The 22,193-nt window shown below is 55.2% G+C and overlaps 1 protein-coding gene across 3 annotated transcripts; it reads left to right on the top strand.

The window, feature by feature from the left end:
- The first annotated feature begins 750 nt into the window (after positions 1 to 750).
- Positions 751 to 22,146, top strand: PLEKHM1 (pleckstrin homology and RUN domain containing M1). 3 transcript variants are annotated; one of them, XM_084222315.1, is made up of 14 exons: positions 751 to 802; positions 1,489 to 1,906; positions 2,423 to 2,580; positions 5,800 to 5,881; positions 7,388 to 7,635; positions 8,976 to 9,605; positions 10,788 to 11,121; positions 13,317 to 13,548; positions 13,983 to 14,888; positions 16,445 to 16,590; positions 16,725 to 16,918; positions 17,361 to 17,424; positions 17,831 to 17,988; positions 21,382 to 22,146. In XM_084222315.1, the coding sequence occupies exons 4-14, from the start codon at positions 5,840 to 5,842 to the stop codon at positions 21,503 to 21,505; spliced, it is 3,078 nt and encodes a 1,025-aa protein (XP_084078441.1). In that variant the 5' UTR covers positions 751 to 802; positions 1,489 to 1,906; positions 2,423 to 2,580; positions 5,800 to 5,839; the 3' UTR covers positions 21,506 to 22,146. The 3 variants fall into 3 exon arrangements, with proteins under 3 accessions (XP_084078441.1, XP_084078439.1, XP_084078440.1); XM_084222313.1 differs by having other exon boundaries at positions 13,314 to 13,548; XM_084222314.1 differs by lacking the exon at positions 2,423 to 2,580 and having other exon boundaries at positions 13,314 to 13,548.
- Positions 22,147 to 22,193: the final 47 nt, after the last annotated feature.

Raw genomic sequence — 22,193 nt, 5'->3', positions numbered from 1 at the left:
TTAGCTGTTGTTTCTTGTCATTTACTTGCCTTTATTTCCTTGGATAACACTTCCTTGGAGGCAATATTCTTGGATTTTTCCTTGACTGTTTCCTTGGCTATTTCCTTGAATTTCCTTCACAGTTATTTCCTTGCCTTCATTTCCTCAGATGTTGTTTCCTTGCTGTCATTCCAGATGGAAGAAGCCTAAGGAACTGCTGTTACCCAGAGACAAGATGCTCCTGCCTGGCCTCTGCCCAGCACCCAGCAGCCCAAGATCTGGGTTGCTGGCTCCATGACCACTCTCTGCAGAAGAGGATGCTGCTGGTGGCTGCCGTGCTTAGGACACCCCAAAGTCCCCTGGGGACTGGGACAGGAGGAATCCAGGAAGCCCCAGGTGTCCCAAGAAGTCAATGCAGCCCAGCTTCTGGAGCCACAGCCTTCCCAGGGCCATGTGACACGGTCCAGGTGTGTCCAAATGTCTGTCCAGGTGTGTCCACGTGTATGTCCAGCTGTGTCCAGGTCTGTGTCCATGTGTGTGTCGAGGTGTGGGTCCCGGTATGTCCATGTGTCCAGCTGTGTCCAGGTGTGTGTCTAGCTGTGTCCAGCCGTGTGTCCAGCTGCGTGTCCCACTGCGTCCATGTGTCCAGCTGTGTCCAGCTGTGTGTCCAGCCGGATCCGCGTTCCCGCCCGCAGCCCCGCGCCATGCCTGCGGGGCGTGGCCTGGCGCTATAGGTTCCGCCCCTCTGCGCGATGACGTCATTTGGGGCGGGCCGTGCGCGTTCCCGGCACTTCCGGGTTTCCCGGCCGGAGCCGCGGAACCGGTGAGCGGGGCGGGGGCTGGGGGTACGGCGGGTGGTGGGGCCTGAGGGCCCTGACAGGAGGTGCGGGGTGAGCGCGGGCCGTGGGGCTGCCAAGGGGTGCGCGGGATGAGCGTCCTGCGCTGCGGAGCGCTGGGGGTGCAGAGTGGCGGGGTCTACGGAGGGGTGCGGGGTGCTGGGGTCAGCCGCGGTGCGGGCCTCAGGCTCTGGCAGGGGGTGCAGGGCTGCAGACGAGCGCTGCTACCCCAGCTCCCCAAGGTTGGTCAGGCCCTGATCCCTCCCCGACCACCCGGATGCCCCCACAGCCGCCCCCGGCCCGCCCGTGGCAGGCCCCGCGCACCTGGGCTGCGCTGCCCAGCCATCAGCCTCGGCCTCTCATTCCTCCTCTCCGTGTCCCCCATGGGGGCACAGCGGGTCAGATGTGTCTTTCCAAAGTACCCCGCTGGGGGTTGGTGTCTGGTCCTCCGTTCACCCCCAGGAGCGCTGACACCCCAGATCTCTCGGCCTGTTCCTCCCACCAGCCAGAGATCCTGTGGGATCCTTTCAGCTTTCCCTGATTTATCAGGTGTTACATTCTCAATAAATCACGTTTTCTCACATCAAATGAGCAGTTGCAAACAACGTCTTCTTGGGTAATTTGTGTAAAACACAGAGATTAAAAAGCCCTTTCTTCCCTGCCTTCCTCGCAGCCACCGCCGTCCCCTGCCGAGGGATGCAAGCTGCCCACCCAGCCGGATGGCACCGGGAACATCCACGGGGAAACTCCAGCGCTGGCAATCCAAAGCAACACAAAAACTGGGAATAGAAACCTGGGAACATTTTGCCTCAACACACTGGGGCTTTCACAACCTGCTTGGTCCGTGCATGGTGGCTCCAGTGCTGTGGAAAACCAACCCCAGCTCTCCCTGCGGCTCCAGCAAATTGTAGCCTGGTGCAGGAGCCAGTATTAGGCTGAAGGAAATTCCCAGTTTGGAGTGTTTGGAAGCACAGTGTCACCGCCCAGCCTGGGAGCTCAGTGGCTGCTCTTCCTCCCCCAGTGCTCCTGGGCCCTGCAGGGCAGAAGCTGGACGGGTGCATCAGAGGTGACACTTCTCCAGCCACCACCAGGTTTGTCAGCTGTGACAACAGGGATGAGGGTGGTGTGATGGCCCAGTTCCTCATTCCATGCATGTGTTCCTGCTGTGGGAATCACAGCACTGCTACATCAGGCTGGGCACAGGGAAGGAGCCAAAGTCAGACCATGAGGGTCATGCTGGGGCTCTGTCCTGTCCTAACCCTTGCTGAGCTATTCCCAGGGGTTTTGTCCTCCAACCAGCCAATCCCCATGCCATGCCACTGGCTTTCTTGCTCCTGAGCTACCTCTGGGCCCAGCTTGCACTCAGCTCTGGGTGGAAAGTAGGAGCTGTATCAGAGGAGAGAGGTGTCCCCACAGCAGCCCTTGGACCCACTGTGCCATCAGAGCCCCCATGTCCCCAGGGCAGAGGGTAACTGGCCCAGCACTCGTGCTTGGAAAATGACTGTCTCTGTGTCCAGGCTTTGAGTCACCCTCACGCTGGCCTCGTGGGCTGTTGTTTTCCATCCCAGAGCACAGGCAGTGACCTCCTGTTTATTTATAACTCACAGAACGTCGCTTCTTGGGAGACTGAGGAGCCAGGCTCTGGGACAGAGGCTCTGCTCTGCTGGTATGAACCTTGATTCCAGCTGTTCCCAAAGAATCTGGCTGGTTTGCAGCAGTTTGGGAAATCAGCAACTCTGCCCTTGCACCGTGACTCTCCTCCTGGGTAGGTCAGACTCTGTGCCTGGGGTTGTTCCTCACCTGCTTGCCTTTCCCTGCTTCACCCAGGGAGCCCCCGGGGTGGTGACTGCTGTGAAACTTGGTGGGTTTTCTCTGCTGTAGCTCTGCTTGTCTCTGTGTTGGCACATCCATCCCATCTCTTATCTTCCAAGATCACAAGGAACAGCCATGGCTTTCTAGGATCTGCCTGGAAGTGCTCCAGAGCCCTCTAGGTCTTTCTAGACCCAGTGCCCTGTTTCAATTTCCCTGTGTTTCACCTAAGATTTTTTTTACTGAAATTCTCCTCAGAGCTGCTTCCTTGCACTCGTTATTCAAGAAAATGCTGTCCCACAGAAGTGGTGCCGTGTGGATTTATGGCACTGGAATAAACTGGTTGGACTGGTCGTGGTGGGAGGGGAGAGTCCTGTGGTGAAGGTGGTAGGTTGTCCTCCTCAGCTCTCTCCTCCTGCAGGCTCTCATCTCCTTCTGGGAGAAGTGATGCTGGCAAAGGAGAGTGTTTTGAGGGAATAACTCTCACTTTGTGAAACTTAGACAAGGTCTTTGTAAAGCTTAGATGAAGTCTTTGAAAAACCTGTGCTATCACCCTTTTCCCTGTGACCAGCTCAGGGCTCCAGAGTGGTCCTGGAGCTGGAACACCTTTGCTGCCTCCCTGGGTGAAAAATGAAAAATGCCACCCTGTACCCCTCCTCAAGTCTCCCACCCTGGCATCTCACCCTCAGGTCTCTTACCCTTGAGTCTTCTCCCACACCTGGGTCTCCTCTCACTCTTGGATTTCCCATCCTTGGGTCTTCCACCTTCTTTGTCCCAGGGGGGATGGGCCTCTTGTCCTCAGGGTGTAGCAGAAGGTGGTGGGGAAAGGGGCAGAGGCTTCCCAGCCCTGAGGAGCTGGAGCTTCCCAGGTGGGAGGCAGGGATGGGGGTGGCTCCCTGCAGTCCTTGGAGCCCCAGTAGTTCCCCAACCCCCCAGCACCCCTGAGCCAGCATTAACTTTCCTATGCTCTTGCATTTCTGTGTTGCAACACAAGGAGAGGAAATCTCATGACAAGCCACAGCAAAAACAGTTTCATTTTCTCTGAAATCATCTGTGAACCCTGGAAACATTGAGGATCTGTCCTGGGTTTGGCCCCAAGGAGTTCTTGTCCTACTGCTGTCAGCGGGGCCAGCTGTTGTGGTACCTGCACAGGATGCTCTAGGTCTGGGATGTCTGGATTTGGGCTGCTCCAGACTTGAGCTACTCTGGGTTTGGGCCACTGCAGATTTGGGCCACTCTGGGTTTAAACTGCTCCTGATTTGGACAGTGCTGCCTTCAGGACTGGCTGTGGTCATGGAGGAGCTGCTCAGCAAACCATGGTTCTGCCCAGGCCTGGCAGGAGAGGGGCAGGTTGACGCTGTCAGTTCTGCTTGGAGAAAGCTCTGGGGATTTTGTGTTGGCTTGGAAATAAAATCTGACACATCAGTGCCATTGCAAGCCTTTTGTCTGCCAGAGGCAGGTCCAGTCCTGTGGCCAACATCTGGGCTCTCCTTCTCCATTTGGATGGCAATTCCAGCTTAAGGGAATAGTTTGATAGGACAAAGTGGAATGGTTTCACACTGACAGAGGAGAGAATTAGATGGGATATTAGGAAGAAATTCTTCCCTGTGAGGGTGGTGAGCCCCTGGTACAGGGTGCCAGAGCAACTGTGACTGCCCCTGGATCCCTGGAAGAGCCCAAGGCCAGGTTGGACAGGGCTTGGAACACCCTGGGATAGTGGAAGGTGTCTCTGCCCATGGCAGGGGGTGACACTGGATGGTCCTTAAGGTCCCTTCCAGCCCAAACCATTTTGGGATTCTATAAATAAATTCCTTCTCCAGCCTTTCATATCCTTAGGGAGCTGTGAGCAGTCACAGGGGCTGGAGCAGCCCTCAGACCCCTCTTCATGCCAGGCCCTGCTGTGCCTGCTGAGGGATCCAGCTGTGCCTGCTGAGGGATCCAGCTGTGTTTGCAGAGGGATCTGGCTGTGCCATGGGTGTCCTTCTGACACCATGTGTTCTGCTCAGAGGCTCCAGGCACAGCTGGGTTTCGCAGACGGCCCCGAGGGAGGAGCAGGGCAGGAAGCCAAGAGTCAGAAGTCAAACGTACCTTCTTGTTCCTGCAGTGGCAGCTGACCTGGCCAGGCTGCCCAGACTGTTCAGATCAGGTCTTTGCAGGGTTTTCTATAGCAGGAGGATGCTGGTTTTTTTCTCTCTCCCCCAAAGCAGCAGAGCAGCCCTGGCACCACCCAGCATGGGGAGATGCTGAGGTTCATCTGCCTCATGGAGAACCCAAAGCCTTCCAGTACTTAGAGGGGCTTTTAAAAAGTGTGGAGAGGAACTTTACATGGGCAGAAAGTCACAGGACATGGGAGAATGGGTTTAAACTAGAAGTGGAGATTCAGACTGGATATTGGCAAGAAATCCTTCCCTATGAGGGTGGGCAGGCCCTGGCACAGGGTGCCCAGAGCAGCTGGGGCTGCCCCTGGATCCCTGGCAGTGCCCAAGGCCAAGTTGGATGGGACTTGGAGCAACCTGGGACAGTGGGAAGTGTCCCTGCCATCGCAGGGGTGGCACTGGATGGGCTTTAAGGTCCCTTCCCAACCCAGACCATCCTGGCATTCCATGATTCTTTCTCATCTCCCCAGGCAGCTCTGTGCTGATAGGGTCTGTCCCAGCTGGTTTGGAGCAGCATCACTCCTCTAGCATGTGACAGAGCTGAACTGCTGTCACATCTCCCCAGGCTCTGCTGGGGGTGACACCCCTTGTCCAGGCCACCCAGTGCCACTCCCACTTGGATTTTGGGTGCCTTTTCCAGGCGTAGGCATTCCAGGTGACACAGGGACAAGGGGAGCAGTCCCTGGCGTGCCGGTGACCCTGCTGGCCAGACCTGCTTGGGGGCTGCCTGAGGGCCCTCACTGGGGTTCATTACTCCCTCCTGGTCTTTTGGCCATGGTCTGTTTTGCCTGAAACTCTCCTGGTCCCTGGGAAGTGTCACCAGGAATTGTCCCTGGAATCACAGTACCTTTCTATGTCAGTCAGTCCCAGCTCAGATCCCACGGTGTCCTGGCCATGAGCACCTGCAGCATGCCTCAGGGCAGGATCCATCCCTTGTGGGTGGCACCAGGAGCCCTTCCCCTGGCAGGTAAGTGGGGTGGAACCCCTGGATGCTCAGCCATGCCCTCCTTGTCCCACAGGTGACATGTGAAGGCAGCGTGGGGAGCAGCAGCAGCAGAAATGCATTCCAGCCACCCTGAGGACCCCAAGGAAGCCATCCAGGTGAGCCAAAGCCCTCAGTGCTCCCCAGACAGCTCCCAGTGCAGCTCCAGGCACTGCTGGGGACAGGTAAGACTTGTGGGTGCTGCCAGCTGGGATTAGGATGGTTTATACTGGGATTAGAAAGGGATCCTTGATGGTTTGTCTGGGTTGGGGGATTTTAGGAAATAAGGGCTTAAATCCCACCTTGGCCTTTGCAAGACCTCATGTGGAGCAGAGAAGGTGTTCAGCTCTGGTACCTGGATGAAGAAGCATTGTCCCCCCCCCCCAGTCCCCCAGTTTGGGATCTCTTCATTCAACTTTGAGAGTCTAAACACATTCAACAAGCAAAGTCCAACATCAGCAGTTAAACCCAAGTGTTTTATTCCTCCCATGAATGAATCCATGCGTGACTGATAAAATCATCTGCACTCTTTATTCTTCTCAGCCCTCAGTGCTCCTTCCATGGAGCAGCAGACCTGGGGGGCAGCTGAAAAAGCTGGAAAACAGCACCCCAAATAAGGGACACACTCCCCTGGCTGATGTCCTTGAGCTACACCTGCTGGGAATCTTATTTAGATGCTGAAAAAAAATATCCCAGGCTGGAAATTTAATATGGGTTTGTGCAAGCCAACCCATGCTGGAGTTAAAATGTGCAGAGCCCTGCTCAAGGAACATTCAGCATTGGCTGGAAATGCTGCGTGGTGCTGAAACATGGATTGTTTGGTTGGAATTTGAGGAGGAATTTGTGGTGTTTTCCAAGTGCCTGTTGGGAAAAACCTTGATTTAAAATAAAGATAAAATAATGATTGGTTGATATATCCAGGCTCAACTGCTTTAGGAAAAATCTTTTCCACTGGTGTGAAATTGCTAAATTCACCGAAGTTGCTGCTTTTGACTGGTGGAAGAGGAAGTAAAGCTGTTGGAAGGCAAAATTCCCACATCCCAGAAGCCAGTGAGTCTCTCTGAGGGCAGCAGCTGAACCCCGATGTCCTTCCAAACCCGGTGTTTTGGGACCCGTCCCCTGAGTGTTTACCCAGCACAGCCAGTGAGGTCGATGGCTTTGATTTCTGCTGGCAGGCCTGTGTCACATGTCACATGCTGCTTGGGCTGACCTGCACGAGCTCAGGGGATCTATTTCCTCCTCTGAGTTTCTCCTTTCTCACCCACACTTAATCCTCATGTTTCCCCCGAGAGAGCTCCTGGAAAGAACCAATTCCTTTTTCCCCATCCCCTTAAGCCATTTCCTGTCTGCAGAGGAAGCACCACACACTCTAAGGGCAACCCCAGTTCTGAAAGCCCAGCCAAAATTGCATAAATTACTATTTTTATGACAAAATAAGCTAGATGACAGGAGTGTGAGTCCCCAGCTTGACCGGTTCAACCACTCCAAAAGAGTGAGGACGAGGCAGGAGTCATGGTGTGATGCTACACTGTGGATAAGCCTTACTGTTTTATGAGCTCTTACACATTAAATCCTTCCTAATATTTTCACTTTTATAATCCAAACCCGCACCTCCTGTCTTGCAGCTGATCAAGAAGCAGCTGGTGAATGCCATCAAGGCTCTGCAGAAGCAGTACGTGAGCTCGGACGCCGTGGTCACCAGCGATGACGGCAACGCCAACACGCTCTGCAGTGCCCTGGAAGCTGTGTTTGTGCATGGCCTGAAGGCAAAGCACATCAAGGCAGAGAGTGGGGGGAAAGGGAAGAAATCAGGGGGTCGGGGCCCCCTTCCCCAGCCAGTCTTTTGGGGCCTGCTGAAGAGCATCACGCATCGGTGAGCGGCTCTTGCTGCTGGCAGGGATTCATGGGCTCAGGTTTATCCCTTCTTTTGGTGCTGTCAGATTCAGGGAATAAGGAGGATGGCTCGATGGACAGATATGTCTCTCCCCATCTGTGTGCTCAGTCCCCTCAGCTGCAGGGAAACATGCTCTCACAGGGCTTTGGGGTCCCTGCCCAGGACCCTGGGAAACGGAAGTAGCAGTGAAGCCCCTGCACTGCCAAGAGGGGCTGAGCCCCCATGTTCCTGCTCAGTGTGTGCTGGGGATGAGTTGATGTCCCCAAAAAGTTGAGGGTTGAAACTGAAGGCACACCCCTTTCTTATTTATTTTGGGTGCCAGGCTGGGTTTCTGGGCCCAGTGGAGCCCCACTGGCCACACTGGTCTCCAGCAGTGGCTGCTTATGCACAACACAGGGATCTGGGCTCTCTCCTGGCCTGGATCTGCTGGGACTGGTTGGCCCCGTTTCCCCATGTCCCAGCCAGCCTTTAAGGAGGTCTCTCCTGAGTGATCACTGTTTACTGGGTTTTTCTAAGCCACTCCCTAAGTCAAGTTCGCACACAGTAAATAACAGCCCACACACAAATTGTTCTGAAAGCCTCATCCAGTTCCATCACCAACTCCTGAATTATGAAAGAGCAGATGAAAATAACTCTTTCACATGCTAGGGGGGATATTTTTGTGCCCTTTGAAGGTTTTTTCTTCTGTCTTGAGAGACAGATTAGGAAATAAGTCTTACAAAACCTTTGCTCTGGTTTTTGAGGTATGTGAGTGAGCTGGGAGCAGGGAGATCAGGGAGCATGGTGTCGCTGTTGGATTTTAGGGAAGAGCAGCTGAATTCAGGAGTTTGGGATTACTTGAGCTCAGCCCCAGTCAGGTTGGTTTTTGGGGCTGCTACAACACTTTTCAGCGTGTTTTGACTGCTTTTACATTTGCAGTGAGAATTTAGACACATGGTTGTCACCAAGGAGGATCCAGCCAGTACAAACCCCACAAATAGACAAGGACAGCCGGAATCCTCTGCATCATTCAGTGCAAGCGATGGGTGGGAGATGCCTCCAGTCAGAGAGGATGGTCAGCCAGAGGTGCTGCAAGGCTGCCTGGGGTCCTTACCAACATACTTAGTTTAGGCCATTCAGGAGCCATCTCCCTCCATGGAAAACCACACTTTCCATGAAGGAGAGAGATTTTTCCACAGCTTGTTTTATCCCAACTCCTGAACTCCCTGTAGCAGAGCAGGTTGGGCAGTGTCCAGTGAAGGCTCTGGCCCTCCTCCACCTCACAATGGACCAAAACAGAACCACTCACTCCTGTTCTTTTATTTTTCCTCTTTTCCCAGGAATATTGTCTCGGAGCTGGAGCAGCTGATGTTTATCAACACAGACGTGGGGCGCTGCCGGGCCTGGCTGCGGCTGGCACTGAACGATGGCCTCATGGAGTGTTACCTGAAGCTGCTGCTGCGGGACCGGGCCCGCCTGCACGAGTACTACCAAGCCCCAGCTGTGCTCCTGGATGCTGAGGAGTGCGAGTTTCTCCTCTGCTACTTGCAGGGCTTATCCTCCTTAACCTTCGAGCTCTCTTACAAGTCAGCAGTTCTGAATGAGTGGACCATCACCCCGTTGTCCCTGTCGGGTCTATGTCCCATGTCTGAGCTGCTGGAGCCTCTCACATCCTCTGAACCCCGCAGGAAAGCATCGCTGGGCTCCATCTCCCAGTCCTCGGGGTCGGATGAGATCGAGATCCAAGCCCCTGTCCTGCCCATCAGCAAAGCCAGCAGCAAGATCAAGCTCACGTCGTCTTCGCTGAGCCTGAACACCACGAGCTCGTCCCAGCTCTCGTCCAGCCTGGGCTCGGACAGCCTCCCCCCGGCGCCGTGCGCCCGCAGCCCCGAGCGCGCCGAGGAGCCGCTGTCCTGCGACTCCGACCTGGGCACGGCCACCGCTGAGGACCTGGACAGGTCCCTGCAGGAGTGAGTCTCTCCCCACATCTCCTCTCCAAAGGGATTTTTGACCCTCTCTGGGCTCTTGTTATTTTCTCTCTCTAGGCAGGAAGTCTTTCTCCCTGATTGCCTTTAACAAGCTCTTTTTCCCTTCTGGAAGGAGCTTTTGTTCTTTGCACGAACTGCTCGGCACGGCTTGCTGAGACCCTACTGCCAGTGCAGATGAGCTCATAATCACTGAAGTGTGTGTGTGTCCTCTTTACCAGGGCAGAAATGTCAGAAAAATGCTGCTCCCTGGTTTTAGGAATGTCACATCTTCCTGGAGTACACTGGGGGATGCTCCAGGGCTTTCCACAGGGGGAAAGAAATGAGTTTGGTCACAGGGAAGGGTTGTAATTTGCAGCTTCAACAAATCATTCAGAGAGGGAGGTTGTTGGTTTGTCATCCTTGTGATTTATCCCTGCCAAGCATCCAGCACAAAGATTTCCAGGGTTATATAAGCTCTGAGTAATCTGTAAATATTTTGCCTGTCACCTTTAGAGTGTGACTCTGAGGGAGCCGAGCCTCGGGGTGATGCCTCTTCCCAGTCTTCAGGAAGAGTTAGAACTGCAGACTCTGCTTCCCCATCTATAAAATCATCATTCCCTACTTCCAGGATTTTGCATCTTCCAATGATCCTGGAAGAGCCTGCATTGATTGGATTAAACTCGTGATGGAGACACTCCTTTGAGTTTTAATCTTGAGCTGGTTTAATTCTGGGGCTGGCAGCAGAGTGGGAACACGGGAACAGCCAATCCTCTGGCCAGGCTCCACTGTTAATTGCTCATTAATGAAAACAGTTGGAATTTGGCATATGGTCTAAGGCTGGATTCATGTCCAGGAGCAGTACATGGGGCTGGGGCTGTGGGGAGCACCGGTGCTGTCCCTCCATCCACCAAATTTAACCCCATTCATGGATGTAATTGGGAAACGCTCCCTTCACTGGCAGGGTCCTGCTCCATGCCATGGGGCTGGCGCTGCTCTGTGGGACACAAATTTCACATTTTTCTGTAGACATCACTGGGATTCTCCAGCCACACCGTGTTGCCATCCCACAGAGGCCAGCAGTGATACTGAACCCTTTTTACATGGTTACAACTTGCAATAACGGGGCAGGGGTTTATAGGTTTTGTTATTGAGCTGCCTTCAAACCGATCACTTTTCCATTTCAAGGGTGCTGTCCGAGTTCAGCAAGGCCAGGCCCAGCCCTGATGCCCCGGAGGAACGGCTTCTCCCCAGCGTGCTGGGCTGCTCTCCCCGGCCCCCCCCAGGCCCCCTAGCACCGTCCCACGGAGCTCAGCAGGAGCCTCCCCCCAGCAGGGACACCTCTGCTGGGACAGCAGCCCCCGCGCCCCCCGGCCACGGCAACAGAGATGGCAGCAGCACCTCCGGAGCTCCGGCCTCTCGGGAGGGTCTGGGCAGAGCAAACAGCAGTGGCAGCGAGGGGAGCCAGGCTGTGCGCAGCCCCACGGCCCAGCAGCTGCTCTCTCCCCTGCCTGGGTGTGCGGTATGTGCTACAGCTCCCTCCTTTCCCATCTCCTTGGGTTTGTATCCTGTGGTAAAGGGAAAAAAACTGGGGACAGCTCCAATAGGCACTGCTTTTCTAGGATCCCAGAATGGTTTGGGTTGGAAGGGACTTAAAGTTCATCAGTTCCACCCCCTGCCATGGGCAGGGACACCTTCTGCTAGACCAGGTTGCTCCAAGTCCCATCCAGCCTGGCCTTGGACACATCCATGGATAGATTTCTCTAAACTGCCATCTTCCATGCTGCTCTCACTTGGTTATCAGTGATGATTCCACCCTGTGGAGCTGGGGCCATACAGCTGCCTCAAGAGAAACTGGATCAAAATCTGTGTTCCCTAGTGAAAGAGGCACCAAAGCTTTTGAAGCCCTGCCTGGCCTGTCAGGCATCCCTCTCCAGAAGCAGCTGCTGCAGGAAGTTTTGATTTGTTAGGGATATCTGGAGAGGGATGAGCTCTTGCACAGATCTGGCTGTGGGCTGTGTGCAAGCGATAAAACAGCCCCAGAGTCGGGGTTCTCATGGGGACTTTTCTTCATTTATGGGCCACGTAAGAGGAGGGAAAAGGGTTGACTGGGCAGGAAACAAACCAGTTTCCCAGTGGGAAAATCCTGCTGCAGCACATCTGTTCCCAGAGTGGGATGGCATTCCCGGGTGTTGCTCTTGAGCAGCGGCGGATTTCCCCTGCTGCCACCGGGAGCTGATCTACATCCACTGGCCTCTGCTTGTAGGAAACTCTTTGAACAGCCCTGTCCTAATTCATTACTGACTGATCCGTCCTGGTTCCCATTGTTTCCATGCTGGTTCCCATCCTTTCCATGCTGGTGAGGGTAGGATGTACCTCACACCCCCCAGACCACTTCTCCTTTTGCTCTCTGCTCCTCTTGGTTCCCTCCCGCTTATCCCATTTCCGCTGCTTCCTCGTGGCCCAGAGCCAGTTTGACCTAATCTATGTATAACATACTGTGTCAACAGGAAATTCCCCCTGCTCTCCATGACTCATGGAGCAACCTGCATTCCTGCCCCAGGAGTAATCCAGGAGCTGCCATCCGTGATCCTCCCCAAAGGGTGGTGACAGCTCTTCTGCTGTCACTTCGATTGTTATTCAAAATAAAAGGCTCTTGGGAGGCTGCAGAGGGGAGTTGAAATGACATTCCTGTTGGGATGCAGCCCAGGAAGGGTCTAGGAATGCTGCTCCCTTGTGCCAAGGCACTGAGCTGGGTTGTTTTTTCCTCCTGGCATTTGCTCAGGGACCCTGTCCCAGAACCTTGCTCCTTTCAGGAGGGATTTCTTCACTAAAGGGGTGGTCAAGCATTGGAAGGGGCTTCCCAGGGAAGTGGTGGAGTTCCCATCCCTGGAGGTGTCCAAGGAGTGCCTGGACATGGCACCCACTGCCCTGCTCTGGCTGCCAAGGTGGGGATTGGGCACAGGTGGGACTCAAAGGGCTTTGCTCCCTTAATGATTCTGGGATTCTTGTAACCAGAAGAGCTCCTGGAGAAGCTACAGCCACTTATTTTTTCAGCTCATGGATCTCATCCCCTCATGGCACATGCAGACAGAGGCTTCTTCTGCTTTCCCTGCCTTATTTTTCCCCTGTACAGCCCAGGCCCCTGTAGCATCCTCTTGTGAGCAATAGGTTTCTGTTTCACTCTGGACATCTCTGTGCCTCTCCCCATCTCTGTTCTTCCTGGTGCTGCTGCTCCAGCTCATGCCCTTCCATGGCAGGGCTAGAATTTCACCCCCATCAGTAAAACCCCATGGACCTGTGGTCACTGCAGGGAATGTGCTCTCCTTCCACAGTGGTTTTAGGGGGAGAGAACAGATGAATTTTGGACTTCATTATCCCACCAGAATACAATTCTAGTATTTTTCAGCTGTTGACACAGTTCTATGGATCATTCTCTGACTGGAGGGAGCAGGAGAACCATCCACCTGGGAATGTCTCACAGAAAATCAGACAGTCATGGAATGGTCTGGGGAGGAAGGGACCTTAAAACTCATCTCATTCCCAACCTCCTGCCGTGAGCAGGGACACCTTCCATTAAATCCACACACCAGTGCCTGGGATTTAGGCTGTGAAGGAGCAGCCCCTGAGGAGAGGTTGCTGAGGATGTGTGTGTTAGAGGGGCACAGGGTGTTGGATGAGCTTAATAATTATTAATATTTCCTTTTTTAACAGAAGAGCTGGATCTCAGAAGATGATTTCTACAGACCTTCCCCAGGAGAGAGCAGCAGGAGCACAGCTGACACCAACGGCTTCGGGCCGGAGGGGGACAGCGAGGGGCCAGCCCCGGGGCTCATCAGTGCTCTGGACTTGGAGAAGCTCTCAGTGCCATCCTCGGACACTGGGAAGCCCAAAATGTCCCCAGAGCGGGAGCAGAAGGGCTTCAGTGTGGTGCACCGCAGGCAGATGGGTATGAGTCACCTCCTGCTGACCTCGGGGGCTGCTCTGGGTGGGGATGGGCTGGTTGGGGAGAGCTGTTGGCTGGTGGGAGCTGATGGCAGCACTGGGAACTACAGAAGGCCGTGGAGCAGCTTCCCAAGGCATTGCTGAGCCCAGGGAAGCTCTGATGGGAAGCATTTTAGTGGAAGTGTGTTTGTCCACCCTGTGGGACACCTTTCCTTTATCCCACTTGTTCCCAACCTCAAAACCCAAATTCAGGGGACAGAAACCCAAGTGCAGGTGGATAGTGATGGAGACCAAGGTCCCATCAGCTCCTGCCCCAGCCCACCATGTACCAGCGCTGGCTCTCACCCCTGCTATGCCTCTGGGTGCTTGCTTTGAACCCCTCTTGGCTTTCCCCATAGTTTCCCTTCTCTCACTCAAACTGAGCCATCTCTGCCCCAGGTCTTTCCAACCCTTTCCGGGGGCTGCTGAAGCTGGGCAGCCTGGAGCGGCGAGGAGCCATGGGGATTTGGAAGGAGTTTTCCTGCGAGCTGTCCCCGCTGGAGCTGCGGCTCTTCCTGGACCACGAGGAGCGGATCTGCGTGGAGACCTTCTCCCTGCTGCGCTGCGAGTCCCTGGCGCTGACCCACCCCGACGGCCGCTTCGAGCTGGTGTTCCTGGGCAAAAAGCTCTTCCTCCGAGCCCCTTCCCAGGACGAGGCCGAGGACTGGCTGGACAGGATCCGCGAGGCGCTGCGCAAGTGCCGCCCGCAGCTGGAGGAGGAGGACTGGGAGACTCTGGAGTATTCTGAGGATGGAGGCGAAGCCCAGCCCGTCCAGGGCGACTCTGGTGCTCTCCAGTACAGTGATGTGCCTGGGAACAGCTTGGACTGGAGTGCAGCTCCGGAAGCAGAGCTGGATGCCATCAAAGAGGCTGTTCTGTACATGGACGTGGATAAAACCTGGGTCCCGTTTATTTTTTCCCTGTCTCTAGAAACTCTGAAGTGCTTTAAAATCAGAAACAATGACAAAATTTTAAGCAACAGTTATGGCATAGAGACCATCCAGGACATCCTTCCAGACACCAGCCTGGGGGGACCCTCCTTCTTCAAGGTGATCACCTCCAAGGCTGTGCTGAAGCTGCAGGCTGAGAGCGCAGAGGAGGCGGCCTCGTGGCGGGAGCTGGTCCGAGAGGTGCTCATGTCCTACCTGGAGGGCGCTGAGGAGGCACTGACCCTGGGGGGCAGCTTGGATGGGCACTCCCAGGTGGTCCTGAAGAACATAGTGAAGGAAAACGGCTTCTTGTTGCAGTACCTGGTGGCCATCCCCATGGAGAAGGGCCTGGACTCACAGAGCTTCATCTGTGCAGGTACAAACTGTGGAATGGTTTGGGTTGGAAGGACCCTAAAGCCCCCCCAGTCCCACCCCCTGCCATGGACAGGGACCTTCCACTATCACAGAGTGCTCCAAGCTCTGTCCAAGCTGGTCTTGGGCACCCCCAGGGATGGGGCAGCTGCAGCTTCTATGTTTTCCCAGGAACCCAGCAGCACAAGATCTCCTTGGTGGGGCTTCATGTCCCAGTCAGGGGCACCTTTGGTGTCCTGTGGGCACAGGGTGAGCCCCCCCATGTGGAGTCCCCATCCCACCCCAGACCAGTCCAACTGGGATGTTACTGGGCTCTGGGCTCCCATTTAAGATGCTTTTTGGTACAGACAATGGGAAACTGGGGTTAAAGCAACCTTAGGTAGATCAGGAAGCTCAGGACTCTCTTCCTGGGTGTTTTGAGGCCCCAGCCTGTGGGGAAAGCGCAATCTGGAGCAGTTTTTCCAGTAAGGCAGCACGGGAGCGGGGATTGCCATGGGTGTGACGGGCTGATTTTGCAAAACAATCATTTACCCTTCCCCTGACGCCTCTCAGCACACAGGCAGATTCTGGTGGCACCTTCACTGACCTCCACAGGAACTGTAATTTGCTCTTTACCTTGCTATGTTAATTAAATTTCAGATTTCTCTCCTGCTTCAATTATATTTCTTGTACCCTCCAGCAGGCTGGGATTTTTCTTTTAATCTCTCTCCTTTTCTTATATAATTTTTTTTTCTGGTCTGTTTGGTCTCTGCCTTCCCTTCCAGGCTCTGTCCTGCATCTTTTACCTCCCCACAGCTGGAAGCCACAAGCCAAAAAGTCAAATTCCCAGTTTTTCTGTGTAGGTTTTCTTTAGGGATCTGCCTGCCCTGCTTTTACCCCCCCTCCCAGGCTGACACTCAATGTATTCCCTTCCATCTCAGAGTAATCAGCAATAAAGGCTGGTTTTTCTTATTAATTCAGAAAGCAGCACATGATCTCCATGAATATTTTGGGGGGATGAGCTCCAGCTATTCCAGAGTGCAATGGATGGGGATAGGGAAGCCAAGATGGGTTCCCCACTGCTATAATAAAGGGTTTTTTGGGTTAATCCATCCTGATCTCATCCCTTGCAGATGTGGTTTTGGTACCTTGTGACATCAGCAGAAAAAAAAAGGCTGAATGAAGGCAAAATAGTGCAAAGCTACTGATGGAGGTGATGGGACAGCAAGTGGGATTTAGGTTCTTCCCTAAACCACTGCGATGTTGCCAGAATTCACTTTTCCTAAAAAAAAAAAAAACAAACAATCGAACCACTTGATGGATAAAAGTGGGTTCACAGATAGTTCAGCCTCCTTTTCATGGAGAAAAACTGAAGCAGAAACTGTTGAAGCATCACAGGCTTAAATCCATGAGGAGGGGGCTGGTGGCCTCGCACTGAACATCCTGCAGGTGCTTTAGTTGGTCTCTACCCTTTCCCAAAACTTCATTTCTCAATTCCACGCTGCCAGAAGTTCCTCCCCCATCCAGCAGTGGTGGCAGAGGCTGTGGGCAGCAGTCCCCTGTCACCCCCTGCTCCCGCAGGCTGCTCCCGGCAGATCGGCTTCTCCTTCGCCAGGCCCAAGCTCTGCGCCTTCTCGGGGCTCTACTACTGCGACAGCTGCCACCAGGACGAGGAGAGCGTGATCCCCTCCCGCCTCATCCACAACTGGGACCTGACCAAACGGGGGGTGAGTCCAGCATCTGCTTCCTGAGGGTCCATCTGGGCATTCCCTGGGCTGGCAGTGCCCAACCCAAACCTCCCTCTGAGCTCTGGGGCTGCTCCATGCTCTGTGTCCACCTGTGCCCTCTCTCTGTGCCCCAGGTGAGCAAGCAGGCCCTGAAGTTCTTGACACAGATCCGAAACCAGCCTCTGATCGACCTGAGGCTGGTCAACGAGAGCCTCTACGAGCACGTGGAGAGGATGGGACGGATCCTGCGCAGCCGGGAGCAGCTGAAGCTCTTGGGGGATTATCTCATCATGTGCCGCAGCGGCGCCCTGAAGGAGCTCAGCAAGCGGTGAGCTCCCTCCCGGGGTGATATTCCCCTCTCTTGGCACCCCAGTGGGCTCCTGGTCCCCCCCCTCACTCACCATGGGAGCAGGGAGCGGTGCTGCCAAGGCTCAGGCTGGTTTTTCCCTCCATATCATCTGCTCTAAGGAGTTATCCATCTCTTGGCTGGGTCAGCACAATGAGCTGTGACTCAGGAAACACCTTCCTGGCTGAGGAGTTTCTGGCTGGACAGGAAACACCTGGCAAAATAGATGAGATATTTATTTTCTTTTTTCCCCCCTTTGAAATGCTCTCACATGATTTCCAGTGTGGCAGGATTTGGGATGTGAAAATGGGCTCTGCAGTGATTCACTTTAAAAGGCTGCTTCATCCAGGTTGCTCCTTGCTCCAAAGCTCTTGGAGATGTGGTGGAGACTATCTGTCCCCTTCCTCTCTGTACTTCTTTGCAGGCTTGATCACAGGCATTACCTCCTGGAGTGTCCCCACAAATACAGCGTGGCTGATCTGAAGCAGGTGAGAGCTGTGTATGGTCATAGAATCACAGAATGGTTTGGGTTGGAAGGGACCTTAAAGACCAGCCAGACCCACCCCCTGCCATCCAGTTCCACGTCCCACTAGACCAGACTGCTCCTAGCCCCCTGGCCCAGTTGTTGGGGTTTTCCAGGTGAAAACACCCCAGTGTCTGTAGGCATGCCACATGCAGCTCCTTCAGCAGGAGGTTCCCAGCAGTTGTGTTTTTCAATGATCCCCAAGCCAGGAGCCCCATCCTGGCAGGCTGTGGGTGCTGCTCTCAGCAGTCCGGGGTCCCACTGCACCCCAGGCTTGTGGGCTGGGGGTTGTTTCGGAGGACAGCCCTGCCTTCAGGTGGAGCCCAAAGGATGGGTGTGCCACAGCAAACGCTGACCCCGCTGTCCCCCAGATCGCTGAGGGCACCTTCGAGGCCTTCCTGCAGTCGCTGCTGCAGTTCGCGTCCCACCACGTGTACAGCTGCGACCTGTGCACCCAGCGCGGCTTCATCTGCCAGATCTGCAACAGCAGCGACATCATCTTCCCCTTCGAGTTCGACACTACCACCAGGTGAGTGAGGTTCTCACCACCCCTGCCCGTCCCGCTGCAGCCAGGGCACCCAGGGGCACAGCCTGCCTTAGCCAGGCACCCCAGCCAGCCCCTGTGTTCTGGTCACACACCCCACTTGCAAGGCACAGGGGGAACTGGAAATGGCTCTGAGGTGGTTCTGCATCCTCGTGATGCCTGAAACCTTGTGGTTCCCATGTGCTCAACCATGGGAACCTACTGTGGTGCCCATGTCCTCGTGGCAGCCAAATGTGCCCATGTCATTGTTGGAATTGCATCATCATGGTGCCCATGTCCTCATGGAAGCCCTGTCTTCATCTCCTACATTCTTGTGGGAGCCACATCCTCATGGTGCCCACGTCCCCATGGGAGCCCTGTCTTCATGTCCCACATTCTTGTGGGAGCCACATCCCCTCGTGGTGTCCACATCCTCGTGGTGCCTGTGTCCTCATGGGAGACACGTCCTTGTGGTTCCCCCATCCTTGTGGGATTCATCCTCACATGCCCACATCTTCATGCCCATGTCCTCATGGAACCCATCAGCTCCAGGGTGCTCCAAACCAAATCCAGGCTGTTTGGGGCAGGAGCAGACTGTCCTCATAGAGCCAAGATGTCACCAAGAGAGGTGGCTTTGCAGACTGAAGATGCAGACAGCACCTTGCTGTCAGCCTGCAAAGGCCTTGCTGGGTGCTAGGGGAGCCAAGGGGCTGGAGGGAGGAGGGGGAGGAACGTTCTGCATGTCCCTGTCTTGCTCACCTGGCCACTGCCTCTCGCACTCAGGGTCAGTCTGACCCCTTGCAGGGGCTGCAGGAGGGAAGGGGAAGCAGCAGTGGGACTGTCCTACATCCCTCTACATTCACGGAATGAAGGATGAACACATGGACACAGATTTCATAGAATACTGAAATGGTTTGGGTTGGAGGGACCTTAAAGCCCATCCAGTGCCACCCCATGCCATGGACTGGGACACCTTTCAAGTCCTGTTCAAGCTGGCCTTGGACACTTCCAGGGATGGGGCAGCCACAGCTGCTCTGGGTGCAGAGGGTGGATGGGGGCAGCATGGTGGGATGTGCTGGGAGAGGCTAAGGGTGTCCTAGCAGGAAAGGGGTGATAGTGGCTCTCACTGAAGTTTTCCCCTGCCCACAGAGCTTCCATTCCTCACAGGCAGAGGGACCTGTCCTGCACTGGGGTCAGCTGTGGGTTGGGGTGCAGCAGCTGGACTGAAATTGGAAACAGGATGGGGATGGTGCTGGAGGGGAGATCTTATCCCCACCACCATCAGGGTTTGCTGAGGAAGTCAAACCCTTCCACCCCAGCAGCTTGCTCCACTGTAGCTAGAGAGATCCGCATCTCCATGGTTATGCCATAGAATTGTGGAATTCAGGCTGGAAAAGCTCTGTAAGATCATCGAGTACAGTTCCCCCGGCACTGCCAAGGCCACCACTGATCCATGTCCTCAGGTGTCATATCCTCAGGGCTTTTAAATCCCTGCAGGGATGGTGACTCCACCACTTGCCTGGGCAGCATCTGCCAGAGTTGGACAATATTTCAGTGAAGAAATTTTCCATAATATCCAACCTAAACCTCCCCTGAGGCAACTTGAGGCCATTTCCTCTTGTGCTGTCGTGGCCTAGTTGGCATTGAGCACAATCCTGGCAGAGAGATTTCACAGGCTCATGGGCTGCGTGGTCTCACTTTGCCTGGCAGTCCCTAAAAGTGAGCAGCAAGAGCCAGAACCTGCAGAAGCCACCAGGGATACCGGGATCCGTGGGTGCTCCGTGTGTTCAGGGCTGTGAGTATTTCCGTGGAGGAGGAGCAGCGCTGCTCGCTCCCCTCCCCGCCACAGGGACAGCACTGAGCTCATTATCGAGGACAACAACATCCCCAGGGGACTGATTTTCCCTGGAAAAAGAGCAGCCAGGCTCTGGAAAGTGCTGGCACGCAGGGCTGAGCTGGCTGGGGGCCGGCCGGAGGTCTCGTGTCCCGTGGAGCCGAGCTCTGAAGTTTGTTGACGTCTTTTTTCTCACCCTGCCGGAGGAGGTTGTGCAGCAGGAAAGCGGCTCAGCCGACATCCTCGCGGAGCTAACGCAGCTTCCTGCCCCTCTGCCCGCCCCGGGCCGCCGGGTCACACCGGCACTCGCTGCAGGATGTGCCTGCAACGCCTCAAACAATGACCCCGCCAGCGCAGGACCCTCTCCTGCTCCGGCAGCTCGGGGGGAGCTGGAGGCAGGAGGTGACGCTTCTAGCTTTACCACACTGGGTAAAACCCAGCTTCCCAAACCCCTCCATGCCTGGGGAGCAGCCGCCACTGCTGCTGATCTGGAAGTGTGTTCCACCGGGGGAATGGGTATTTTCCATCCCAAATCCTGCCTGTGCACGCATGAGCCTTTCCCTGTCGCGAGTCCCTCAGGGTTTGCAGCTCCTCTCCAGAGCAGGATTTCACCCCAGCTGAGATGCTGTGGTCCCTTTCCTGGCACTGCTGGGTGTTTCTCTGCCTCTGTCCCATGCATCTTTTGGGGAATTAAGGTGTTTCATGCTGTTTACACATGGATTGTACACCAGGTATTTGCACAGTGAAGGTAAATCCGGCTGCCCCGCTGGCATGTGGCTGAGCCACATTTTACTGCCACTGAGGAGCTGGGGATCACAACCCAAAAATTGACCTCAGCCCTTGTAGCAGGGACGTTTCTGCTGGTGACTGAGCAGTGAAATCCCTGCCTGAGGTGGGGTCCTTCACAGGGTGTCACATTCCTGCTGCTGCTGAGCCCGATCAGGGAGCTCTGACACCTCCACAGAGCCACCTGCTCAAGGGCAGCTCCCTCCTGTCTGTCTGTCCTGTCCCTGCAGCTCTGCTGTCCCCACATGCAGGTCCTGCTGTCAGGGTGGGCTCTCCCACCCCAGCCATGCCAAACAGAGGGTCCCCAACAGCAATGCTGTCACAGGGGTTGGTGTCATGAGATTGGTGTCAAGGGATCAGTGAAACAAGGGTGGATGTCCGGGGTTTGGTGTCACAGGGTTCGTTGTGCAGGGGGTGTTGTCACACCCTCAAGCTGCGCTTGGTGCTGGGGGAGCAGGGCACAAACCTCAGCTCAAGTCTCAGTCCTGTCTCTCTCACACATTGGCAGCGCCCACCACGCTCCTTCCGGCCCAGCTCGCAGCTGCTGGGGCGGATGAGGAGCTGCTGGGGCGGATGAGGAGCTGCTGGGGTGGATGTTCCACTCGAGCAGCTGCTGCTCCTGCACTCGAGGCTCCTCCTGAGCCGTGGCTGGGGCTCTGCTCAGCGAGTGCTCAAAACACACCAGGACAGGGAAGTGTCCCCTGGTTCAGTGTGGGAAGTTTGCTCTTTGTTCTCACGTTCCCAACACAGTGGGTTTCATTTTTTCCTTCTTTTCCCAGGTGCAGTGAATGCAAAACCGTCTTCCACCGGGACTGCCATGCCCGAGCCCCGGCGTGCCCGCGCTGTGAGCGGCGGCAGCGCTACCAGCGGCAGCTGGAGGCCAGCACAGAGCCCAGCCTGTAGCCTGACACTTACCTCGACACTGCCCTGGGAACGGGGATGGCGGGAGGGACAGAGCGGAGCCCCCCTGCCTGTCCTGCGCCTGGCCCTGCCCTGGGGACAGGGACAGTGGGGTGGGTGCTCCTGCCCTGCAGAGGGACCTTCTGCCCACCCAGGGCTAAAGAAAGGGGCTGGAAAAATCCATCCCCCTTCACACTAACCGGGTGCTGTTCCCTGCCACCCTCCTGGTGCCAATGTCCCCTTCCAGTGGAACCCAGTGGCTCTTCAGGGTGTCATCCCAGAATTCCAATCAAAGGTGTGGAGAACTGACATTGATCAAAGCTCTAGTTTTTTAGGATACTGAAAACTGGTATTTTTTTACACGGGGGTTTTGCACAACTGAGCTGCTCTGGGTGGTGGACCCACGCAGGGAGGGGACAAAGTGACACTTGTGCCTTTAGGGACCTGCATGCCCCAGGGGAACCGTGGGTGCCCCGAGCATCTCCCACTCAGACAGCCTAGCCAGGGCCGTGGCCTCCAGGAAGAGCCAGGGAGAGCTGGGCTGCTCCTCTCGGCCTGCTGCTGCTCATCCTCGGGAGAAATTTTATTTTCCTTTAACCCCTCCCCATGCAAAGATAATTAAAGTCTATTTAACAACAAGTGAAGCGATTTCTGAGCTTGCTTCTCTGCAGTGGGACCTCATCACAGTTTG

This window comes from Fringilla coelebs (genome assembly GCF_963513975.1).
Source record: "Fringilla coelebs genome assembly, chromosome: 27".
In the NCBI taxonomy this organism is placed as follows: domain Eukaryota; kingdom Metazoa; phylum Chordata; class Aves; order Passeriformes; family Fringillidae; genus Fringilla; species Fringilla coelebs.
This window is presented reverse-complemented; position numbering and strand designations above follow the sequence as displayed.

Bases quoted from the DNA above. Each gene is read 5' to 3' on its own strand.
- PLEKHM1 (XM_084222314.1), top strand. From the start codon at position 5,840: ATGCATTCCAGCCACCCTGAGGACCCCAAGGAAGCCATCCAG. The intron at 9,606-10,787 runs GTGAGTCTCTCC...TTCCATTTCAAG, and splicing joins CTGGACAGGTCCCTGCAGGA to GGTGCTGTCCGAGTTCAGCA. The intron at 16,591-16,724 runs GTGAGTCCAGCA...TCTGTGCCCCAG, and splicing joins GGGACCTGACCAAACGGGGG to GTGAGCAAGCAGGCCCTGAA.